The 20,614-nt window shown below is 44.6% G+C and overlaps 1 protein-coding gene across 5 annotated transcripts in view; it reads right to left on the reverse strand.

Annotated features, from left to right (window-relative positions):
- The window catches only part of PRKG1 (protein kinase cGMP-dependent 1), a 467,683-nt gene that overhangs the window by 328,743 nt on the left and 118,326 nt on the right, over positions 1–20,614 (reverse strand). The window contains exon 1 of one of the 5 annotated variants that reach the window (XM_083843688.1): positions 13,974–20,403. The exons of the other annotated variants lie outside the window; for them this stretch is intronic. Coding sequence (XP_083699814.1) covers positions 13,974–13,989 — 16 coding nt within the window. The 5' untranslated portion in view covers positions 13,990–20,403. Of the gene's footprint in view, positions 1–13,973; positions 20,404–20,614 lie in introns of those variants that run through there. 5 annotated transcript variants of the gene reach the window in all.

The raw sequence follows: 20,614 nt of genomic DNA on the forward strand, positions 1-20,614 counted from the left end.
TTGATGCGGCTTAACTGACCTTCAAACGTTCCTGATTAAGGCCTTCAGAAGCAGGATCAATGTCTGAGGAGGTGGTCTCACCACCGTGACTGACACCAGTAGCACTGGGAGCCACGAAGCATCGGCAGGACAGCTGCAATTGCTGTAGCACTGAATCTCAACACGGCTCAGACCCTCCTGCCATCTCTTTGACCCCTGCCCAGGGACAAGGCTTAGAGGCTGATGCAGTAATTCAACTGCCTAATGTTTACTCTTGTTTGCCTTTACCTTCCACCGCTGCTCACATATAGCTGTGGAAAATTTCAGGTCCTCATTTTCCCTGAGGAAGTGTCTTGAACAGCTGCAGGCCTACAAAGCCTTCCAGCTGCAGAGCTCTTCCTCTGCTTTAGTGAGAAAGAACTAAAAATTTCCAGAGACGCAACTCTTAGTACTGAAATGCAAGGATGAAAATGTTGTGTCCATAACAGGCCTGAAACCTTTATGAATGCAGCAGAGAGACGATGCCACAGGATGAGAACAGGGTTTTTGGAAATAACCTGCCACAGATTTCAGGTTTGCAAAATTCTAGCCATAGAGAGAAAAGTCAGCCGCAATGAACATTTTCTACAACAGTTTTCTTAAAGTTGAGAATGAAATCCTATGGAAATACGAGGAGCAATCCAAGCCAGAAACAGTTGTGTTGCACGGAACAAATATCAGAATACTGGGAGATATGCCCACTTCATCTGATGGTGGCTCATGCTCATATTTTGCAGCTTTGATTTAGAGAGCAGCAGGTAGTTGCATTTTGACCAATCACTAATTCTATGTAATTGCTCTTGCTGACAGCAAACAAACAAACATATAAGAAAAGTCAAAATATACCATCACTCAACATCTAAATGTCAAATTAAACACTAGTTAAGAGACCATCTTTTCCAATTTCCCAAAGCAGGTTCTTAACACACATCGGAAGCTGCACAGCATGAAAGCATGGAGTCGGTCTTGCATCATTACGTATGAAACAAGAAATTCAAGCCTTAAATGTTTATTTTTTTCTTAAGGTATTTTGGTTTATATTTTGATTTGAAATAATCAAATTATGTTGGATATGTCAGCGTGAAGCAGACTAACTACTGACCCAAGCACGTTATTACTTCACGGTTAGCCTGGATGAATAACTGGGAGCCCAAGTGGCACAGGGAATCACTCGGGTGTATGGGTGTCAGAGGTGACGTGGCAACAAGGGTCCCATTGCTGGGCGAGATCAACTGAAAACAACTCTGCAAGCTGAGAGAGGTTTTCCTCCTAAGAAGTTCGTGTTGTTGCTAAATAAAACTGCGTGCTCTACAAAAAGAGCACTTATGCTGGCAGAAAGCAATAAACTTTGTAGCTAGAGATGTTTTTCCCTGGCAAATACTATTTCTGCTTGCCAATCAAGTGTATTTTTGTCAACATGCAAGCTAAAAGATTTTTCATTTCTGTTGTCTTCTCATTTGGAGAATTTTCCAAAGACCAATGTGGAGAAACTGTTAGGTAAATATTTGGTGTACAGAGCATATGTTATAATAGATACAAATAAAAGTATACATTAAAGAACTGACATCAATAGCTGCTTAGCTACTTTGCTGCCTGAAGTGGTATTTCATCTACTGTAGTGTCAAACTGCCTGCAGTCATCTTCAATGGTGAAAGGTTTTTGGTGCCACTGCAGAGTGCAGAAAGGTGCAGACACCACTGCAGAGCACCACAGCTGGTTTCCTCACTAAGCTTGGCTATTTTGACCAAGCTTCTTACGAACTACAACAAGCAAGTTCTGATAAATAAACCTCAGTATTCCCATTTGTGCATAATTTTGTACAGCAGACCAGGCAGCGATATCATACACATGCCAACTCCCCGATGAATTGCCCTACATAGCAGGACTGTCTTCTGTAAGTCACAAATAGTCACTGCCACGTTTAAAATTATGGATTAAATACTCTGAAAACCTTAGCACAGGTATCCTCCCCAAAGCAACAGGGAACTGAACACAACAGCAGACCTAAGCCTTGGCCAAACCTGCAGGAGCAGCTCAGACAGGAACTTTTTGATGTTCACAAAGCTCACAGTAAAACCACACACAAGCAAAGCAGGTGGCCCAGGTTGCCCTACCTCTATTTAACTAAATTCCTTGCCTAGGCGAATCGCCCTTAACTTGGTTCTCCTCTGTACAACCACAATAGGTATTTGTGAGAAATGGAATGGAAGGCAATCTGTTGTGAGCCCACCTTGAATCTGAGCCTTACTTCAGTGTCTGAGACATCTCCTGCTTTTCAGTGAGGCCTCACCTTTCCTCCCGCGAGGACTCCACTGGCCCCAGGGCAGCTGCACTTTGGAGGTGCTCCAGAAGCTGATTCCTGTGCAAGCGCGACCAGGAAAAATAAGAATAGATCTGGACAAAACCTTGGCACACTGTTTGGTGTATCACTGAGAGGCGTGTTCTCAAGTTGAAAATAAAATGCTGGAACAACGTTGTTCTTGTTTTGGTACCGCTGCATTTCAATCACTTGCAATCCCACTAGAGAGCCCTACCAGCACCCCGATGCCTGCACCAAACACCACGGCACAGCCCTCCCAGATGCCTGAAGCCACGCTGTGTGAGCAGGAAAAGCTATCCCACAAAGAAACACAGTGCAAGGGAGAACAGATCCAAGGTATCCAGATTCTTCTGTCCTCTCCATCGTAGCATCCACATCAATCTCGTGACTGCTTTGGTTTCACAGGGAAGTTCTCATCAGTCTTTTTAAAAAACTTGTGATAAAATAAAGCAAGGTTACCTACTGAAGGGCAGGCAGTACTGGCATGATAGCCACCTGCTAAAGGGAACCCCCAGATTTCATTAACAGCCACACCAGGAGCTGGAATTTCAGAGAATATGTAGGACTCCAGCAAAGCCACGCTCACGACTTTCACCATTTGCACCCTCCAGTCCATCATTTTGTTTTTCTCTTCAAAGGACAAGAACAGAGTGGGCACGGATTGTGTTTGCTGGATTTCAACATCGATTCATGCAGCATGCAGCTGAGAGACCAGCAGCAGATGTCCACGTTCTTGTTGCTCAGACCCAAAGCCAGGAGTCTGGACATGAGCACTAATGAAAGAACACATCTTTCATCTTCCCGAAGAAATGTGTGACTATTGTAACTGCCTCAGGCCAGCTAAGCCTACTGAGATGATCACTGCACCATGCAAGAGTATTTTCACATGCCTCCTTGCATTTCTGCGCTAATGAAACCCATGGGAAATGAGGTAGGGATGTACCCTCAAATCAAGTTCTGACATTTCTTCTTCTGGCTAGTGACAAAGAGCCCCACAAAAAGAAGAGGCAGTATCTGTCAGGAAAATCTAGCCAGCTTTTCTTTCCCATAAAGTTATTTCTCACTCTTCAATGCATTCAATAAATTTATTAGTAAGCTCAAGTTATTTGATTGGAACTGCTCATTCAACTGATCCCAGCATATTCCACTATCAGCACAGGGCAATCGCAGGTGCAAACCTGAGAGCCTGAGAAGTTGGTTTGTCCCCTCTTACATTGGCTCAAGAGTTTTCCTTTTAAGAGGAGGTATTTGAAACTGGGTCTCCTCATCTTTTGATGGTTTCTGCAGACAGGAGCAGGTGGACACAGTGCACCCACGAGCCAGCTGGGTGCTGGAAGCACAGCATGACAAAGGACACATCTACCACTTAAGAAGTCTGGAAAACTTGTCCAAGGTTAGTGATTCTCCCCTCCTTGTTTGCACTTTTGCAGGGCTGGCAAGCCAGAGGGAAACAACAGATGGGATGGAGCCTCTGCGCCAGCCACCGGGATGGGCTCACAGGTGGGAAAAGCTTGTCTTGTTCAACAAGGTTTTCCTACAAACTACTGCTGTCGTTGCTGAACTTACGCCTTCCAGTCTTCCTCCGCAGTGTGTTGTTTCCATACTGCCACCGGGATGATTTTTTTTACTGGTCCCATTCCAACCACCCACATCAAACAGCTCTGGTGGATCCTGCAGGAGCGGTGGCAAACAAGGGTGGTCACCTGTGTTGAAAGCCTACTGATGCCCTACATCTTGTCCAAGGGAAGATGAAGTAAGTAAAGAAATTTAAAACAAAAAGCGAAGAAACAGAGAAGTGTATGTCCTCAGAGATAAAATGGGTGATGGCACCTCCAGAGATTGATGAGACTTGTAAAGAGAGAAAGCTCAGTGTATGAGGCAGGTGCCATAAATAAAGGGACAGATAAAAGTTTACTCTGACAGTAAAACACTACCAGAAATGAATACCATTTTGCAGCTCCACGGACCGTGGCTCCTCAGGGAATCAGTCCATGAAAGGTGACCAAGAGAAGCAAGCCTGCTGTTGGCAGGCGAAGGTCATAATAAGAGGTCTAATAGAAAATCTTAGGTCTCTAATAGAAAATCTTAGGTGCCTGCAAATCACAAAAGCTGAAAGCCACAACTGCTGAGAGCCCCACTCCGTGTCTGCGCTGCATGTGCCTGCCAAAACCAGCGAGATTTACTGTCAGGAAACTTGTATTTGCTGGTGTCTTGCACGGGATTCCAAGAGAAGGGCAGCGGTGTCTGGGGATGGAGGAGGTGTCACTCAAAGTAACCGCCTCGGCCTCAACCTTGGCCACAGCAGCTTGCTCAATATTTGGACAGGACTCACAAAATAAGACTGGTTATGACCCTAGCAGGAAGGAGCCCTTTTCTTTTTTTTATTCCTGGTAGTCCAGGCGAGGCATTTTTAGAGCGCTACAGAGGATACATGCAGGCTGAAGCCAAGCCCCCGCATACAAAGGTATGGAATAAAATGCTAATTAAGGTACCTAAATGAAGAGAGAAGAGAAAGAAAACATGCTCACCCCGTCTAGACTGGGTTTGCTCTCAGAAAAAAGTCATGCAGAACATGGATTATTTTATGGAGTAAGGAAGAGCAGGTCACTCCAAACTGGAATGGCCCGGGATGATGAGGACCAGGCTTGGTGGGTGCCCTTCTCCTCCTGCGAGACTAAATGGGTCAGAGGGGAAGCCTGGTTTACACTGGGAGGAGAATCTGCCCCAGAAGCCAAAAGGGAGATCAAGGGCTTCATTTCTAGGTATGCCCCCATAGAAATTAGCAATAAAGACGACTTGCAGGGGACAACCAGATCATTCAGAGTAACTCTTCCTCCTTTCTTTGCTCTTTGAAGAGAAGTGGAAAATAGAAATGCTAAGCTTCCAAATGGATTTCACTTGATGGATATATCGACGTGTTGATCAAACAGAATAATTATTATTTTTTTTGTAATAAAAGACACTTTAGCTCAGCACATCATTAACAATTCCCTGATTTTTATTTATTTTTCTTCATCATCAACAAACGTTCTTACTGTTGGTGGCGGTGATGACCAATATTTTTCTAACACATCCGAACAGAAGATATAAGGAGGTAATCTTTTGCTAAAATTAAAGCCCTAAGCAGAAGAATAAATACACATGATGATGCTGTCCCCAAAAAGGCAGCTGGATGTGGTCTACAAACCACAGACAAAACCTCCCTGCTAGAGACAGCACGAACCCATCTGCACTGACTTAACGTGAGCTGTGAACGCAGCAGCTTGATGGTTTGCACAGCTGTATCTGCTGACCTCAGGCTTCACTCACGCAGTCCTTCACCTATGTGCTTCAAAGCCACAGCCGCCACCACGCACTTCAAACAGGTCTAACAGGGGACTCCACAATAACGAGCTCATACGGCCACTTCGTGCTTCAGGACACACACTGTTCCAGTGACAAGATGATGCTTTCATAGGTGTTTAAGTTTGAAATCTGTCTCTTTGAAGACTAAGTACCAACCTGCCGTGTTGTACTTAAAACCAGTGTTAACACTGCAGTGCCCGTGGAGACATGTGCCTTAGAAAGCAAAGGAAGACCCAGTAAGGTAAAAACGGCTATTCTTTTGCTGCTGATAGATGTGTCCATCACTGTGTCGCTCCTGTGTCTAAGAGGGGGCAGTGGCAGCCTGACACTCCACCTAAAAGCTGTCAGCAATGTCTAGAGCATCACAAAAAAGGGACTCCAACCTCAAAACATAACAAAGGAAAAAAAAATACAGAAGTCTTCAAATTAACTGAATATTACTCATTCTTTCAGACAGAAGTCAGCCTCACCGTCTGCTTTTATTACTGCAGTACAAACACAGGCTTCTTCAGATGCTGCCATTACACAGAGATTCTTATAACCCAGGCGACTGCAAAACCACAAGTCTTAAAACCAACAGATTCAGCTACAGCTGAAAAAAGCAACAGCTTTCAGCTTCTTTCCTGTACAGCTATGGCTGGCAATATATCAAACATCTTAAGTTGACTATATCAAATGAAATGTTTTAAGTGATGCTCAGTATGTTTTAATGACCTTCTGACTTTGAGCAGGGCACATTAGAAAGACCAGTTTTACTCAACTGTAGATGGGCTTCACACAGAGAATAAGGTCACAGGCCACAGAGAGACTACAAATTCAGAAGGGAAAAAAAATAGAAAAGACTTTTTCTACACCAGAGCCTAGGAAAATGGACTCAGGAAATAAACCAAAGACTAACCCCGATTCCTGCAGGCACCCCAACAAAAGCAAAGCCATGGTACACCTGCACGGTGCGTGCTTCTGCAACTGTACCCAACAAGGGCTCCAACAGGCTCAGATGCTGTACACAGAGTTATGTCGAGCTAATGGCCAAGAGTGAGCCAGCTACAGCACGGAGGTTAACCTAGAGAAAAGCAGCAACAGCAACAGAGATGCAACTGTCTTCTCTTCAATATCCCAAGCTTGAGCCAAGATCACCTTAGAAAGGTACTCGTCATTTTGACAAGCAGTTGGAAGCACCTGCATCAATAAGCCATTTCTATCCATCACATCTATTTGTCTGATCTGGTACTACAACATTTAGTGTTACATATGCTACAGGTGCTGCATTAAATCTACTTACAACTTAAGCAGAAAAAAAAAAAACGAAAAGTTATGGAGAAATAGGTGAATTTCCTTTAGGACATATGGAATAAGTTATCAAAGGATTCCTCGTTAAATGTATGCATCTGATATTCACAGGATTTTATTGCATGTGCAACTCCCACTTACTGCTTTGAATTTAATTTGAGCTTGAACCAAATTCTCTCATCTAAAACCTTTTATTTTTTGCAAGGCTCTGAGAGCGTTCAGATTCAAACCCAAATCCCCAAAGTTGAGTTGCCCCTGCAAATTTTTGACTGGATGCAAAAAAATTAGTGGTTTTACAGATCCTGATTTGCCTGCCTTGCCACCTTCTCAGCTTAAACACAAAAGAGTCAAACCAAGACCCCACGGCAATATATAAGCAAGGTGGCAGCAACCGAATATACTACGGGCATGTGGCATGCACAGACCCCTCCCTGTCTTGATCCCATCCCTTTACAAGGATGCTGTAGAGCAAAGAGAAATCTCAAAACTTAGAATGTTTGGACGAAATTGGAGAGTTCAGACTTAGATAGCACTACCTGACTCCTGATGGGTGATTTGTCATAGACAACAGAGCACGTTCCAGCATACAAAGCCCATCCTCTTTCCTTGCAGAGAAGGGGGAGACTGTCCCTTTTACCTGCTTCCATGCCACAACAGTAGAGGAGCCACTACAGAAGAGGGATAACAGAGAAGGAGCAGGGGAAGCAATTTAAACATCTTTACAACTTTCAATTTTCACCCCCCATGCCACTTCTCTCCCACACTCTATTGTAAGGTTAATTGCCTGCCGAATGGCCACTGTGAAGACTCACAGAGCAGAAATAATTTACCTAGGAATTGATGTTCGTGCTCTTCAGCTGGCACCGGAGTCCTTTGCATTTACAGAAAGCATCCTCAAAACACAATAGCAACCCATCAGCTTCCCGAAAATAAGTATGCCAATCCCTGCTATTAAGCCACGCCAAATTTTTCCAGGATGTAAGCAAGCAAAGGTCTTGTGCTTGGACGTTGGCGCTGGGTTTGGTGGATGCTGATGGCGGCTTTCCAAAGGTAAGTCCATCCCACCGTGTGCTGGATAGTGCAACTGAATCCAAACCCAGAGAAGCTGGTTGAAAATGCCAATGAATCCTTAAAGTGAAATTGGAAATTAAAAACTTGCACTAAGCAAGTAAGATAGCTAGTACTCGCATTCCCCTCCTCGCTCCACAGAAAATGGCTTTCATGTTGGCTCTTGAGTTCCTCCAGTCATTTCTCTTCCTGCATGTCCCAAATCAAATGCCTGCAACTTAAGCTTGTGCTAAGGCTAATTTACCAGCAAGTGAGGCTGAACAAAATGCCAGATCCCTATGAGAGCTCTCCTTCACGGAGAATCCTGCAAGGGCCCCATGCTGCCCACCACAGCTCTCCTCGGCTGGCTCTGTAGGGAAAGCTAATGAAACCCAAGAGCCCCTGTGGGGGCATGTGATTGCTGAGAACAAGAAGGGACTAAAACCTGCAACTGGGTGGTAATCCCGAGCTGTGATGCCTCTACCAGCACCAAGGGATGCCCAGATGCTCGTGCCCAGCACTGCCGTTCCCAGAGGTAAGAGGAAGGCAAGCAGGTCCTGCTCAAGATGGACAAATGCAGTATGAGTATTTTTAGCACATACATACACATTATTCCATGCTCTTATTTGAAAAGGAGAAGAAAAATTCATAAGAATTAGGCTTGCCCTCCAATTTGCATCCTCTTCTGGAAATAACTTCCTCTGCTTGTGAGTGGACACAGGCTGAAGGAAACCAGAAGGTTTAACTGGGGGTTAGATGGGAAATTTGGGGAAAACTAAGATAGCAGACATTCATTTCCTTGGGACACGAGGCTCAAAAAGTAACAGAGAACTTAATGCTAATACTGATAATAAACCATCTACTACCAAGGCTATTTTCCATGGTTTACTTACTGTTTACAGCAGAAATTGTAAAAGAAATTCTAAAAATGAGGAGACAGGAATAACAGTTTTCCAAAAATACTTTCTACTCTTAATACCAGGATATGATTTGACTGACAAAAAAATAATGAAACTACTGTCAAGGAGGCTACTTAAATTGCTTGATTGCCTGTTTAAAGGCAAATCAAACCCTGCTGCCTGAAGTCTCCCTCGCTGCCTTCCCTAATGCTAAGCATCATCTTGAGCAGATTTGTTGGATCTCTCCTTGAGGGGGGGGGGGGGGAAAAAAAAAAAAAAAAAAAAAACTTTGCTGGCAGAGGTCCTTACAATCCACCTCTGGGACCTCTCCTGGAGTATGCCTTGCCCCAGCTGGATCTGAGTGAGCCTCTTCTCGCCCTGTGACAAAGGCAGACTGCTGGAGGGATTAGGCTTAATTTGCTTGAGGCAGAAATGCTACCTTCAAAAGCAAGGGAGCTATTTCCCACATCCACTGTTACCACAGAAATAAAATCCAAAAGTGAGCATGAAAACAAGAGCTGGCTCTTCCTTACCTATAAGGCTAACGTAACAAGACCCTGCTGGAGGAAACAGGAGGTGCCACCGCTGGGGCCACGGCTGACATCCCAAAACCCACACGGCCACCTTGCTGCAGAGACAGCAGAAGGCTAGGGGAGAAAGGAGAAACATCTCCTCCCAAACCGTGAGCATGGCGGCTGCGCTCCTTTGTGAGACTGCTCACACCATAAGCAGCTGACAGAGGTTTGCGTTAGCCACTTTACAAGAGCCATGCTCCGAAGAGGCAACTGCCAGATGTTCTACCTCCAGCTTCTAGCGGTCAGAACTGTTTTTTCCCGTACCTTAAACAGACTCAGACACGTGCATGCTCCCCGTGCCGAGTGAAACCAGCTCAGCAGTTCCCAAACTGCCTGGGAGGACAGGAGCAGGTGCACACTCGCCGCGCCCCTCGCTCCGGCCGGAGGAGATTTCCAAAGGGATGTGGGTGCGTCAGCGGAGCCCGCCTGCCTGCCCAACCACTCACATCAGCATCCTCACCTGCATCCCAGTCACTGAGCTACTTCCAGCCTTCCGCGGAGGGGCATTTTGCAGTTTATTGCTGGTTTGTGTCAGTTGCCTGGGAAACGGCAGAAGGGAGGAACTGCATCAGCTCTGGAGCGCTGGCCGGAGTTTGCTATAGAGAAAAAAGGTGCCCAGGCACCAGAAGAGGGTTGCACACACGTTTGCATGCATGCGTGAGATGGACGATGCCACCTCTGCCGCTGCAGCGGGGCTGGCCCCACATGCTGCCCCATCAGCATTTCTCTGCCCCATACCACAGGGCCAGCCGGCGGGGATAAAACATTTTGTGGCAAGGTTTAATGAGCAATCAGGCACTGTAGTCATTCTCTCACCTGGCTGATGTCTTGCTGCAAGGTGCTCGGCATCAGGCTGCCCATGTGTACACAATACAGCATCTTCTGAATTGTTTCTGACTTAATATATGTGATTAATAACAATAAAAGGTGGTTTTTTTTTCATTAGTGCATTTTCCCCCTCTTTTTTATGAGAAGCTCTAATCAGAGCAAAACGTAGTGACAGATGGCAGACACTGAAGCCCAGAGGTGAAGAACACACTGCACCAGCAATGAAATTCAGGAGACTCATTTACTGGAGCTGTTATACTCCAGAGAGTAGGCAAGTTTGGGATGTCTCCTGAGGATGGAGGAATCCTATTTCATATTAGCATGAAAACAGGTGAGGAAGAACTCAAGAAAGACTCTTTTTCGCTAGGAACCATGTCCTCCCCTGTGCCCTTTTGCCAAAACGTTTTCTGTGCAGTTTTACTAGCTGCTAAAGCAAACAAAAACATTATTCACCACAGCTCAGTTCTCTTTTTCCCCAGATATCTATAAGCTTTACAATGCAACCCAAAGTGTATGTCTCAACACTTGGCTTACCCAGTTCCTTAAAAGGCTGTGATTCAATAAAGCCCCAAATTGGGTTATAGTAATTTACCGAGGGACAGCAGAATAAAGGGGAAAAATAAGGAAAGAAAAGTGTATCAGTCACCTCTGAGCAGAAAATGGGAGAAGATACTAAAACCTGGCAGGTTCTTCCTTATCTGATTTATCACACGCTGGTTACAAACTGTTTACAAAAGGAAATGTAGTGGTTGAAATTGGCACAAAAAGTAGTGTCCCAGCAGGTCACGTCAAAAATTGCTTGACTGCTAAAACCAGAGCAACCAAAACACTCGCTGTAATATTCTATATGCAAGAAAAACAAAATGAAACATCAGATTTTCAAGCCTGTATATTGTCACATTTTAAAGTATATCAAAACCATATCTCGATTCAGAAAGGATCTCTCCTCTAGCAACCAGCAAGCTGTCCAGCAGCAATTTAAGGCCACTTCAATGCTGAAAAGATGTTTCCCATTGGTGGATGTTAATAATGGTTTAAAATGCAATTAAGGTGTAGGAACGGGCTGCTATTAATTTAAACATGGGCTAAAACAATACATCACAGCAGGAGTTACCAGCTGACTGTCCCTCTGTGCAGGCAAACTGCCACAGAAAAGCATTTCAGAAGTTAAATGAAAGAGAAAACTGTCATCAAGTGTGTTGAAAGACAGCACTTCATAGAATTACTTATTCTGAGTGTTAGATACCTACTTTTTCAATTCTCCAGATGCTCACATAAAAGCTTGGCATCACCCAAGCCACCTCTTCCCTTTTCAGATCTCTTCTAGGACACTCCCTTTAATTTATTCCATCAGCTCATCGGACAGCTGTACCTGTCCTTGTGGCTCCCTGGGGATACATAGGGCCTTCACAAGCTTTCTGTAGATTACCCAGCACATAAAGAAACATCTTCCTTCCTCCTTGAAAGGTATGCAATAACTTCTACAACCCTTACCTAGCATTTCACCCAGTGCTTTCCCCAGGGGCTCGCAAAGGGGCTTCCAACAACCCCGTCAGGTCCTTCTGTGCAAGGTGGTGCTCTCATTGTGTATGGGGTACGTGCGAGGGTAAAACATTCCCATAATTATCAGGCATTGCTCCTGGCATGGCAGTGCCGAAAGGAGCCTCCAGCTTTGCTGTGTTGATGCCGCAGGCAGCAGTCCCCTGCCCTTCCTCCCACCACACCTCAGACACACCAGGCTGCCCGTGGCTGCCAGCTCCAGCTGCAGCCCCATCACCTTAGGTCAATGAAATCAGAGACTAAGTCATGCACGCCACACAATTTACAGGGCACTCCCGTACCTGTAAGGGCCAGACATTTAACCAGTGTGAATCCCATGAGAACAGTACTGCAGTACTGCATACAGTTTCGTACAGATACTTGTGATGTGCCAGGCTTCTTCCAAAATCTCCGTATCACTGTTGGAAATGACTCCAAGTGCAAAGGACTTGGACTTGCTAGACACGTATGCTACAGAAGGTGAAATGAAGGCCTATTGTATTGTTTCAACTCCATCGGGGAGTTTTCACCTGTCTCCAGACACTGTTTCACTGCAATGCCTAACTCTTAGCCAGCCAGAAGAAGCAAACACTCCAGGCTTCATCAAAAGGCATTGTAATTACTCTTTCTTAGTTCTGATCTAAAATGAAATTAATTGTGATGGAGGACATCCATTTGCTCTTTGAAGAAGGAAAAGAAAAGTCACATTGGGGGAAGAACTTGACTACAATACCACTGGGTTTGGCTGGCGAGTGTCAGTCCCAAGCTTTGATGTTCCCTGCACGCAGCGACAAGACACCTTCCTTAGGAAGCAAAGGGAACAAGTGATAGATATCACACAAACAACAGAAAATGATTCTCTTTGATAACACAACTTCTAAAAGAACAAGAATGTGAGACCTTGGAGCTCCTCCGTGATGCTCACACTGTGCGGCACGTGCCACCTGCACCAAAGACTGCATTTGGTCTGAGACAGTCTCGTCAGTGCGGGCCTGAGGGGGATAACAACTCATTTGTCCTGCCCCATCCACAAAAAATGGGATTCTTATAGAGGCAAAGAGTGACAGAAAAGGAGAAAAGAACAATGACACTTGCAATGCATCTCCCAGAGCATAAGTGCCACTAAAAATTCATTTTTTCCCCCTTATATCTCTCCTGACATCCTCCAGCAGTGCCGGCAAGGCATTAAATCAGCCACGCTGAAGGTTTGGGAAATGAAGATATCCAAACCCACCCTCTTGATAAGAAATAGGCAGTCTCTTTTCCTTGCTTTTAGAGTATATTTTAGATAAATAGACAGTGGGAAGCCTGGACATTACCATAAAAAAATCCAGCTAACATCAACACCTGCGACAACCTGCCTTTTGCATCAAGTGCTGCTCAAAAGGAGGAGAAGTGGAGAAGCAAAGCCAGATTCCCTAGTGCTGCTGAGCCTCACGTAACTTAAGCCCTAGCTTTTTCTGCTGAAATCAGTTTGCTATGATGTGCTTTGCTAATGTGAAAAATAACCCAGACAGCCCAGTAGGATGTTTTATGGCAGAGAGCACTGGCATTTCCCACCACTGGTACAACTCGCGTGTACACCAGCCACTACGCAGCAAACCCAACAGGCACAACTCGTCACGTGAGCCAAGGAGGTGGCGCTGCCCCAACACCCCATGCTTTGCAGGGCATGGCATTTGTAAATCAGCAAACAGCTTTTGTCCCTTCGAGTTTGGCCCCGCAGCAGCTGGGCACCAGCAGCACTGCTGGGAAGAGCTGCTCGCAGGATTAGAGGAGAGCCTCACTAAAGGTCCCCTGCCAGTTTTTGAAATATAGATGGTGTTAACTCACATTTCTTGGCTGGTTCGGAACTGGTAATTGCTAAAGCTGTTCAGCATTTCCTACTCCATTTGTGCTTTTAGGGACTAAATACGGTCACCAGCAGCAGACACTGTCTGTAGAAATGTCCTCATCAGCCACAGGTGCCCAAGGAAGCATGAGAAAGTCTTCCACACACATTAAAACTCACCCCATTTCCTCCTGAAGATATGTGCAGGAAAAAAAGCCCTCCCCAAGCAGCATTGCTAATTAAAACCCACGTAACTGAAGTCGCAGACTGCAGACACTCACCTTGGCTCCCTAACATCCACGCACAGGCATAATGCGCTTCCCTGTGGCTAGAAAGGCTGGAACAACTGAATTACTCCGAAACACAGCTTTGGAAAGAAGATCCAGAAGAGCTAGATGTATTTTAAAGACCTATTTACTCAGTCATCTTAACGATGGACCTACCAGAGCAGCTCCATTACAGACTATGATGCCATTTTAGAGGATACAGCTGTATCACCAGGTGCCCCCTATTGCATTTCAGATGAGCACGTGTTTGTTAAATAAAAACTTCTCCACCAAACTTCTGCTCCTCAACACCACACTGCACCAACCAAAAGCCTTTCAGCACTGCCAAGAAGTTGACCATCACTATCACAGGGCAAACCAACCCAAAGTGACGCGTTTTTTATGAAGAATAGGAGAGAAGGAAGGGAAAATCTTTCCCGAAGGGAAGCTTCACTGTCTGAAGGCTTTTTAAACAAATGAAGCAAAATAGTTAAAAATGCCTGCTTTCTTGAGCAGGACTCTGCTGTGCTTCGAGCTAGAATTCCACATTAAATGTTTTTCACATGCTGCTATTATTTCTGTTCTCATAGACAAAAAAAAAAAAAAAAAAAGCTATTTTCCTGAACATTTGGAAAACTCTAAAAATACTATTTTGCCTTGCCGGGACATCGTATTTCAGGCTATGAAGCAATTTAAAGACTGCCTGCAACAACTCCGTCTAAACCATTGCCTTGAGATGTCTTTGTATGTCTTCTGCTATTCTCCTGCGTGTTAACTTAAGACAGCTTATAAAACAAATAAACCAACCCCCTTACAGTATCCGTGGCTGCTACAGAGGCCACTCTGGGATTGCAGCCTTCTGTACATGCACCTCCCAGGCACTTTACAACCCACTCCCCAACATTTACAGCTCAGGAGTCCCGAACACATTTACTCTATCACTGCTGCCTGGTTTGCACCGAGTGCTTGGGAGCAGACCCCTGGATTTAATTGCTCGGGGCCAGCCACCTGAAGCCAGGGGAGGGCCATGAGGAGCAGGGAGCGCTGCATGCCTTGGATGAATTTACGTGTGGATATGAAGCCCATGGTGCTGAAGAGCACCTGCACAGAGCTAGAGCAGGAGCTGTGGCGGTGGCGAAGCTCTGCAGCGATTGCTTGGTGCAGTTGAGAAGGCACAAGAGTTTTTCATCCGTGCTCCTTTCAGAGAGCTTTGCATGACTTACCTCCACAGCACCCACGTATGGTATAACTCGTGCAAGGTTGCATCACATTAGGTTACCAGTCACGTCCAATCTCAGCTATTGTACCAGAAAACTATCGGCACAGCCAGCAAAGCAAGCTGACGCTGTTGGGACAGAGATGCTCAAACCTCGCTCTCACCAGCAGCACAGCTTCCTCGCCTTTGCTGGGGAGACCCTGCCACATCCAGAAACCACGAGTCTTCATGCAAATGCAAAGTGTTTTCTAGCATCAGGTGGCCTCTCATGGTTGAGGAATAAAGGAAAGAAGCACGAACACGATGTCCCCACTTATACAAGACATTCATGCTCCACGTCAAACCCAGGACAACGCTGCAGAGGCTGTATACAAACCAACCCGCGGCCAGCACTGCCATTTTCCTGCCCCAGACCACACTTGCTCCTTTTGAAGAGCAGATGGAAAAAATCCATTTCCAATTAAACTGATCATTGCATTCACTTTAAAAGCAACTAAAAATAGCATCATTAGCGTCTCAAATAAAGATACCTTGAAATAACAAGCCCACTGTGTACCTCTTGCCAGAAATAATCATTTTTCTTCTTTAACTAATTACATATTTAAGTCCAGACCTTTTTCCACCTACACTGAAACACTCACATAACTGTGAAAGCTTTCCAGGAGGTGTGGGTTGTTATTTTTTTTAGAAACTGGCTTGTATAAGCTTTGTTGCTTTGTTATGTATATCCCTAAATGAGCTTGATAATAAAAACAAATAGGACTAAAGGGCAGTTCTGAAATTTGCTTTATTTTGCAGTAACTCGGTCAGGTTTTTCTTCAGGTTCTCCAAGAGGCTGCCAAAAGCCTTCGTGAGCAAAGGTGGGGGCCAGCAGCCAAAAACACATCTCAATGCCACAGCTGCTGCAGGACTTTGCAGCCGAACCTCTTCCATGTCCCCGGGTGCTGCAGCAATCGCCTGAAAAGAAAATCAGCAGGACCTCGTGCAGATGGATGTCCCTGTGGCATGAACCCAATACACCCCAGTCCTCTTTGGGAAAAGTTTCTTACTTTTCTCACGGCCAAGGAAGTAAAAAGTTGCTCCAGCAATTCCTGTCTGCAGAATTGGATAAACAGTTTGCATCGACAATTGCCAAATATGCAGGAAGAGAAAACTATCTGATTTCTTTTCCTTATGTGTATCGAGATGGAAACGCATCAGTAGGAACCAGCAGCAAAAGCCTTCAGTGCTCCTGCATGGACAAGGCGAAGCTGTGGCCAGCCAGTAAGATGAGCACGCCGGCTCCTAGCGCATTCCAGACGTGGATATTAATGAGATGCTCACCTTGGGGAGCTGAGCTCACCGAGCTGTACCATGAAGAACCTTCATTGATCTCTCCTGTCTGAAAAGCAAACTGACACCAAACTCCCGGCTCGCTGTGAACAGACTTTTAGTTGCAATGAGAGTGACCTGAGTGGACATCACAGCGTTTGGTGCACGACAAGAGACATTTCCAAGGGAAGACACCAGTTAAACTCTTACGTGCTCCGGTGCTCCATGAAGATGCCGACCAAAAGCTACATGTTTTAGTGTATTTTCAGGACCTGGTGGGATGAAAAATGCCTCTCTCTGTATTTGACCAGCTGAAGACAAGCCGTGGTAGGAGCCAACATCTAATTTTCAGTTCTGCTCCCTGAAGGTAAGCCAGCGTTGGACCCTAACCTCAAACACAGCAGTGTAACTGAGTAATGCCATGACTCGGGGGCTCCAAACAGGTGCAGGACCAGCACCAGATTGTCCTCAGTAGCTTTACCTTTGAGAGGTAATTTAAAATTACTATTTTGAAATAAGCTAACACTTTATATGCTCCCTAGCAGAAGAAAGAAAGTAGTTCACAAGGAAGATACTTGGACTAAAATTAACAGCAGTGCTTTGGTCGTATAAAACAATCTGGAAACAGTTGCTATGTGTTACTACCTACAAAGCTGCAATCCTTTTTTTTTTTTTTTTATGTCAAGTGCTTGCATGAATGCTTCCAGAAGGAAATCAGGAGGAATGGGGTGAATCTAGGTGGAAGTGGAAGGTTTGGGAAAGCACAGCAAAACACAGAATGCTTCAAAACGATAGCTAAGAATCAGATTTGGGGCAAAAGCCTTTTGTGCTTCCTCAAATGATTTAAGAAAATGCACAGACAAGAGTTACTTGTATTTTATGCCTGTTTCCATCAAAAAGCTGCTACAGAATAGCCAGAAAGAGTTATGTCAGAAAAACACAGTGCTGATCCAAATTGTGCCCACAGAACTACAGGCTGTTAAAAATAAATCACAGACACCTTACCAGTTGAGCAAAATGATCTTTGTAAATGAAGGTGGGAAAGACGTGTTTCAAAGCCACTTAACAGTAATGGGTAAAAACAGCGAAGGCTGTTAAACAGCAAAATGAAGGGGGGAAACCATAACTAGAACCAAATCATGTTTCAGCTCTCAGCAAAGATTGTGACTTCCAATTAATTCTTAAAAAAAAAAAGAACAAGTGAAACTGTGCAGAATCTGTTGCTTGCACAAGATTTCACCTCTTCTGCTGAGGCACAAATTCATGTTTTTGTTTTTGTTTTGTTCTTTTAATTTTTTGCAGATGGCAACAATAAACTGGCAACAGACACTGTCCCGTAATGCTCCACCAAACACCAGCTTTGAACAGCATGGAGATGAAGAACAGTTTTGTTTAAAAAGAAATATTAGAACAAGAACATTTGGGCTTCCTGCTCCACCGCTATGCTTTATTAAGAAACCCCGCTGCTGTCACAATTCAGAGAGCTCGGCTTCGCCCCAGGTCTGACGCTTGTTGGATTCAGCACTACTCTGAAAGTGCACCCTGCACAGCCGTGCTGGGAGGCAAGGGAACACTGACATTTTGTTTCCCTGGAGCCCTTAGGGGGACACGGCAATCCCCTCCAGACAGGACACAGCGCGTTTCTCCTCTACCCCCCGGATCACCTGCTAAATGCAAACAGCAGCTCAAGTAGAGGGCACCGTGCTGCACCAAGATGTGTAATGGCAGCGAATTACCCAGAGGAATAACAGTGATGCTCAATGGAGATGAAACCTACAGTAACGGCCACAAGGAGCCGTCACGAATTCACTCCTGTCTCTCTCTCTTCTCAGAGTATTCAGATATATTGGTCCTCATAGGGTCCAGCCACAAAGCCCCTAGGAAGGTTCAGTTGCCAAGCTCCAGCCATGAAAAACAAAAGGAAGGGGGGCTTTGGTACCTGTTATTTACACAACTAGAAAGGAACATGTTCTCTTTCACAGTCACGTGCATCCATTGCTCCAAAGTAATGCTCTCATTTTCTCCCTGAGAAGCTGGCTGCATCAGTTATTCACGCAGTCAGGGTTCATCGGGAAGTTATGATTAGTTTCATTCGGAAACTTTTATATTACATCCTAAAACACACCACAAAAAGCTCTACCAAACAGTTCCTATCAAATTCCAGCTCCCACGCTTCAACTTGGGGATCCACAAGCCAGCTTTTTCTGTCAGGCACCGCTTAAAGGAACATTCGGACCCATCAATGCACACCACTCAGACACTTCTGCAAACAGAGAGCTTAATGAATGCTGTTAACAAATAAAAAACGAAGAAAGCAACTGGTAAGGGAATGGGGCTCCTTGGGTTCCAAGTGGTGTGTGGACGTAATGATTAACCTTAATGACTCTATGACTTCTACTGAGACATATCATTGCCATTAAATGTACACAATCCCCCCCCAAAACAACAACTGGCATACAGCCAGCTCAGCTTCATCTTGACATCATTTTATTAAATATCAAAATCTTCATGCAACATCACACCTCCCTTACCTGAAACACACTTAGATGTTTTCAGCAATAGCTAAATCCCCCAAATTCAAGATTTCTCCCCCAGAACAGTATTTTAATGTTCTAGAAAGGCAGACCCAAGTCTTCATGCAGAGTTGAGTGGGGGAAAAAATGTAATTTGCTGAAAAGAAATCTAGGAGAAATTGAATTCCAGATCAAAAGAAAAAAGCGAAAGCTTTAATTTTCATCAGAAAAACGAAGTAGAAGCCTTTATTTCAATGATAAGGTCAGTATGAAAAAGTACTTTAATTTGATAATTTCAATTCATGCTATTTTAAATACAGAATGCTTAACAGCCTACTAAAATTATAACAAATGTTTGAGGTTTGTTTCTGTATATACTATGCTATGGAAGCAAAGTGACTCAAAGCAAAGAATCCAAAATGTGATGCTCTCTACCTTCTATAAAGAGAACACTTCGACAATAACAAAACAATACAAGCTCTTACTTTACATCACTTGGACTTCTCCTGTTGCAAAAATAATTGTGTGCAACCTATGTTCTTGTGAAAACCGTACTGATTAGTCCAAATTATTTATTGTATGCTAGGTTGATGCCCTTGAAATAACTGCAACAACAGCTTTATCAAGCTTCATGTAACAAGAAAACATTCCATCTGCGCCTGATGAGTTGCACAGAGAAAAACATGACGGTTTTTATAGCCAAGAAATGCTCGGTGTCCCAGCATGGCAGCACTATGTGACCTTGACTGGGACTTGCTCACACCAACACCTACGGCCAATGGCAGCAGGGATTACATGCAAAACCCATCAGACACTGACAGCAGATTATATTGCTAATGAGAGCAGTTTTGACTCATTTACCAAAACACAGCAGGCAATACTACACCCTGTTAGAGGAAAAGAAAAGTTGTCCCAGGAACGACACTTGGAGTGCAGCCGAAACCAACACTCCCTTCTCCCTGTGATGGCAGGAAGAAAGTAACTGCTCAGAGAGAGTTTGGAAAATGAGATCTCACCAAAAATCCATCCTTTCTGTTAGCAACATATTGACCTTGTTACCATGTTTCGATTTTACCTCTTTTTTAACTCATACAGCAGCACTGATTTAAGAACGAATCACTGGGAAATTTTCAAAGGGCTGCAACAATCTACTACAAATTTACACTCTGCTTTAATCACAAGTGCCAGAGTGCTTCCTAGTGATGTTTTCAAATTATTCTGGGTGAAAACAGAGGGGGAACAAAGTGAACAAACAACAAAATTTCTCCCAAAACCACAGTTTTCCAGAGGCTGCATTTGCTGATCACATTACGTCCTTGCTGGGTACAGCAAGCAGCCCCTGCTTGCTGCATCAGAGGAGAAAAACACCTCATCAGCAGCTTTAACTGCTCGAGTTAAAAACCATCTGACCTATTAGAAGTTGACTTACTGTGCTTTTAAAATACCTAAATACATTTTGGGAGCGTGACATGCGAGCTACTGGTGATGGAGAGAGCACAGCTGCACATGAGCAGAGCAGGCACAAGGTTTCTGCAAGACTTGGGGGTGCCCACCACGAATTCTACTGCTTCCTGGTAGTCACTTGGTACTGAAAGAAAAAAAAAAAAGCAGTCAAA

This window comes from Anser anser (genome assembly GCF_964211835.1).
Source record: "Anser anser genome assembly, chromosome: 7".
NCBI lineage: Eukaryota > Metazoa > Chordata > Aves > Anseriformes > Anatidae > Anser > Anser anser.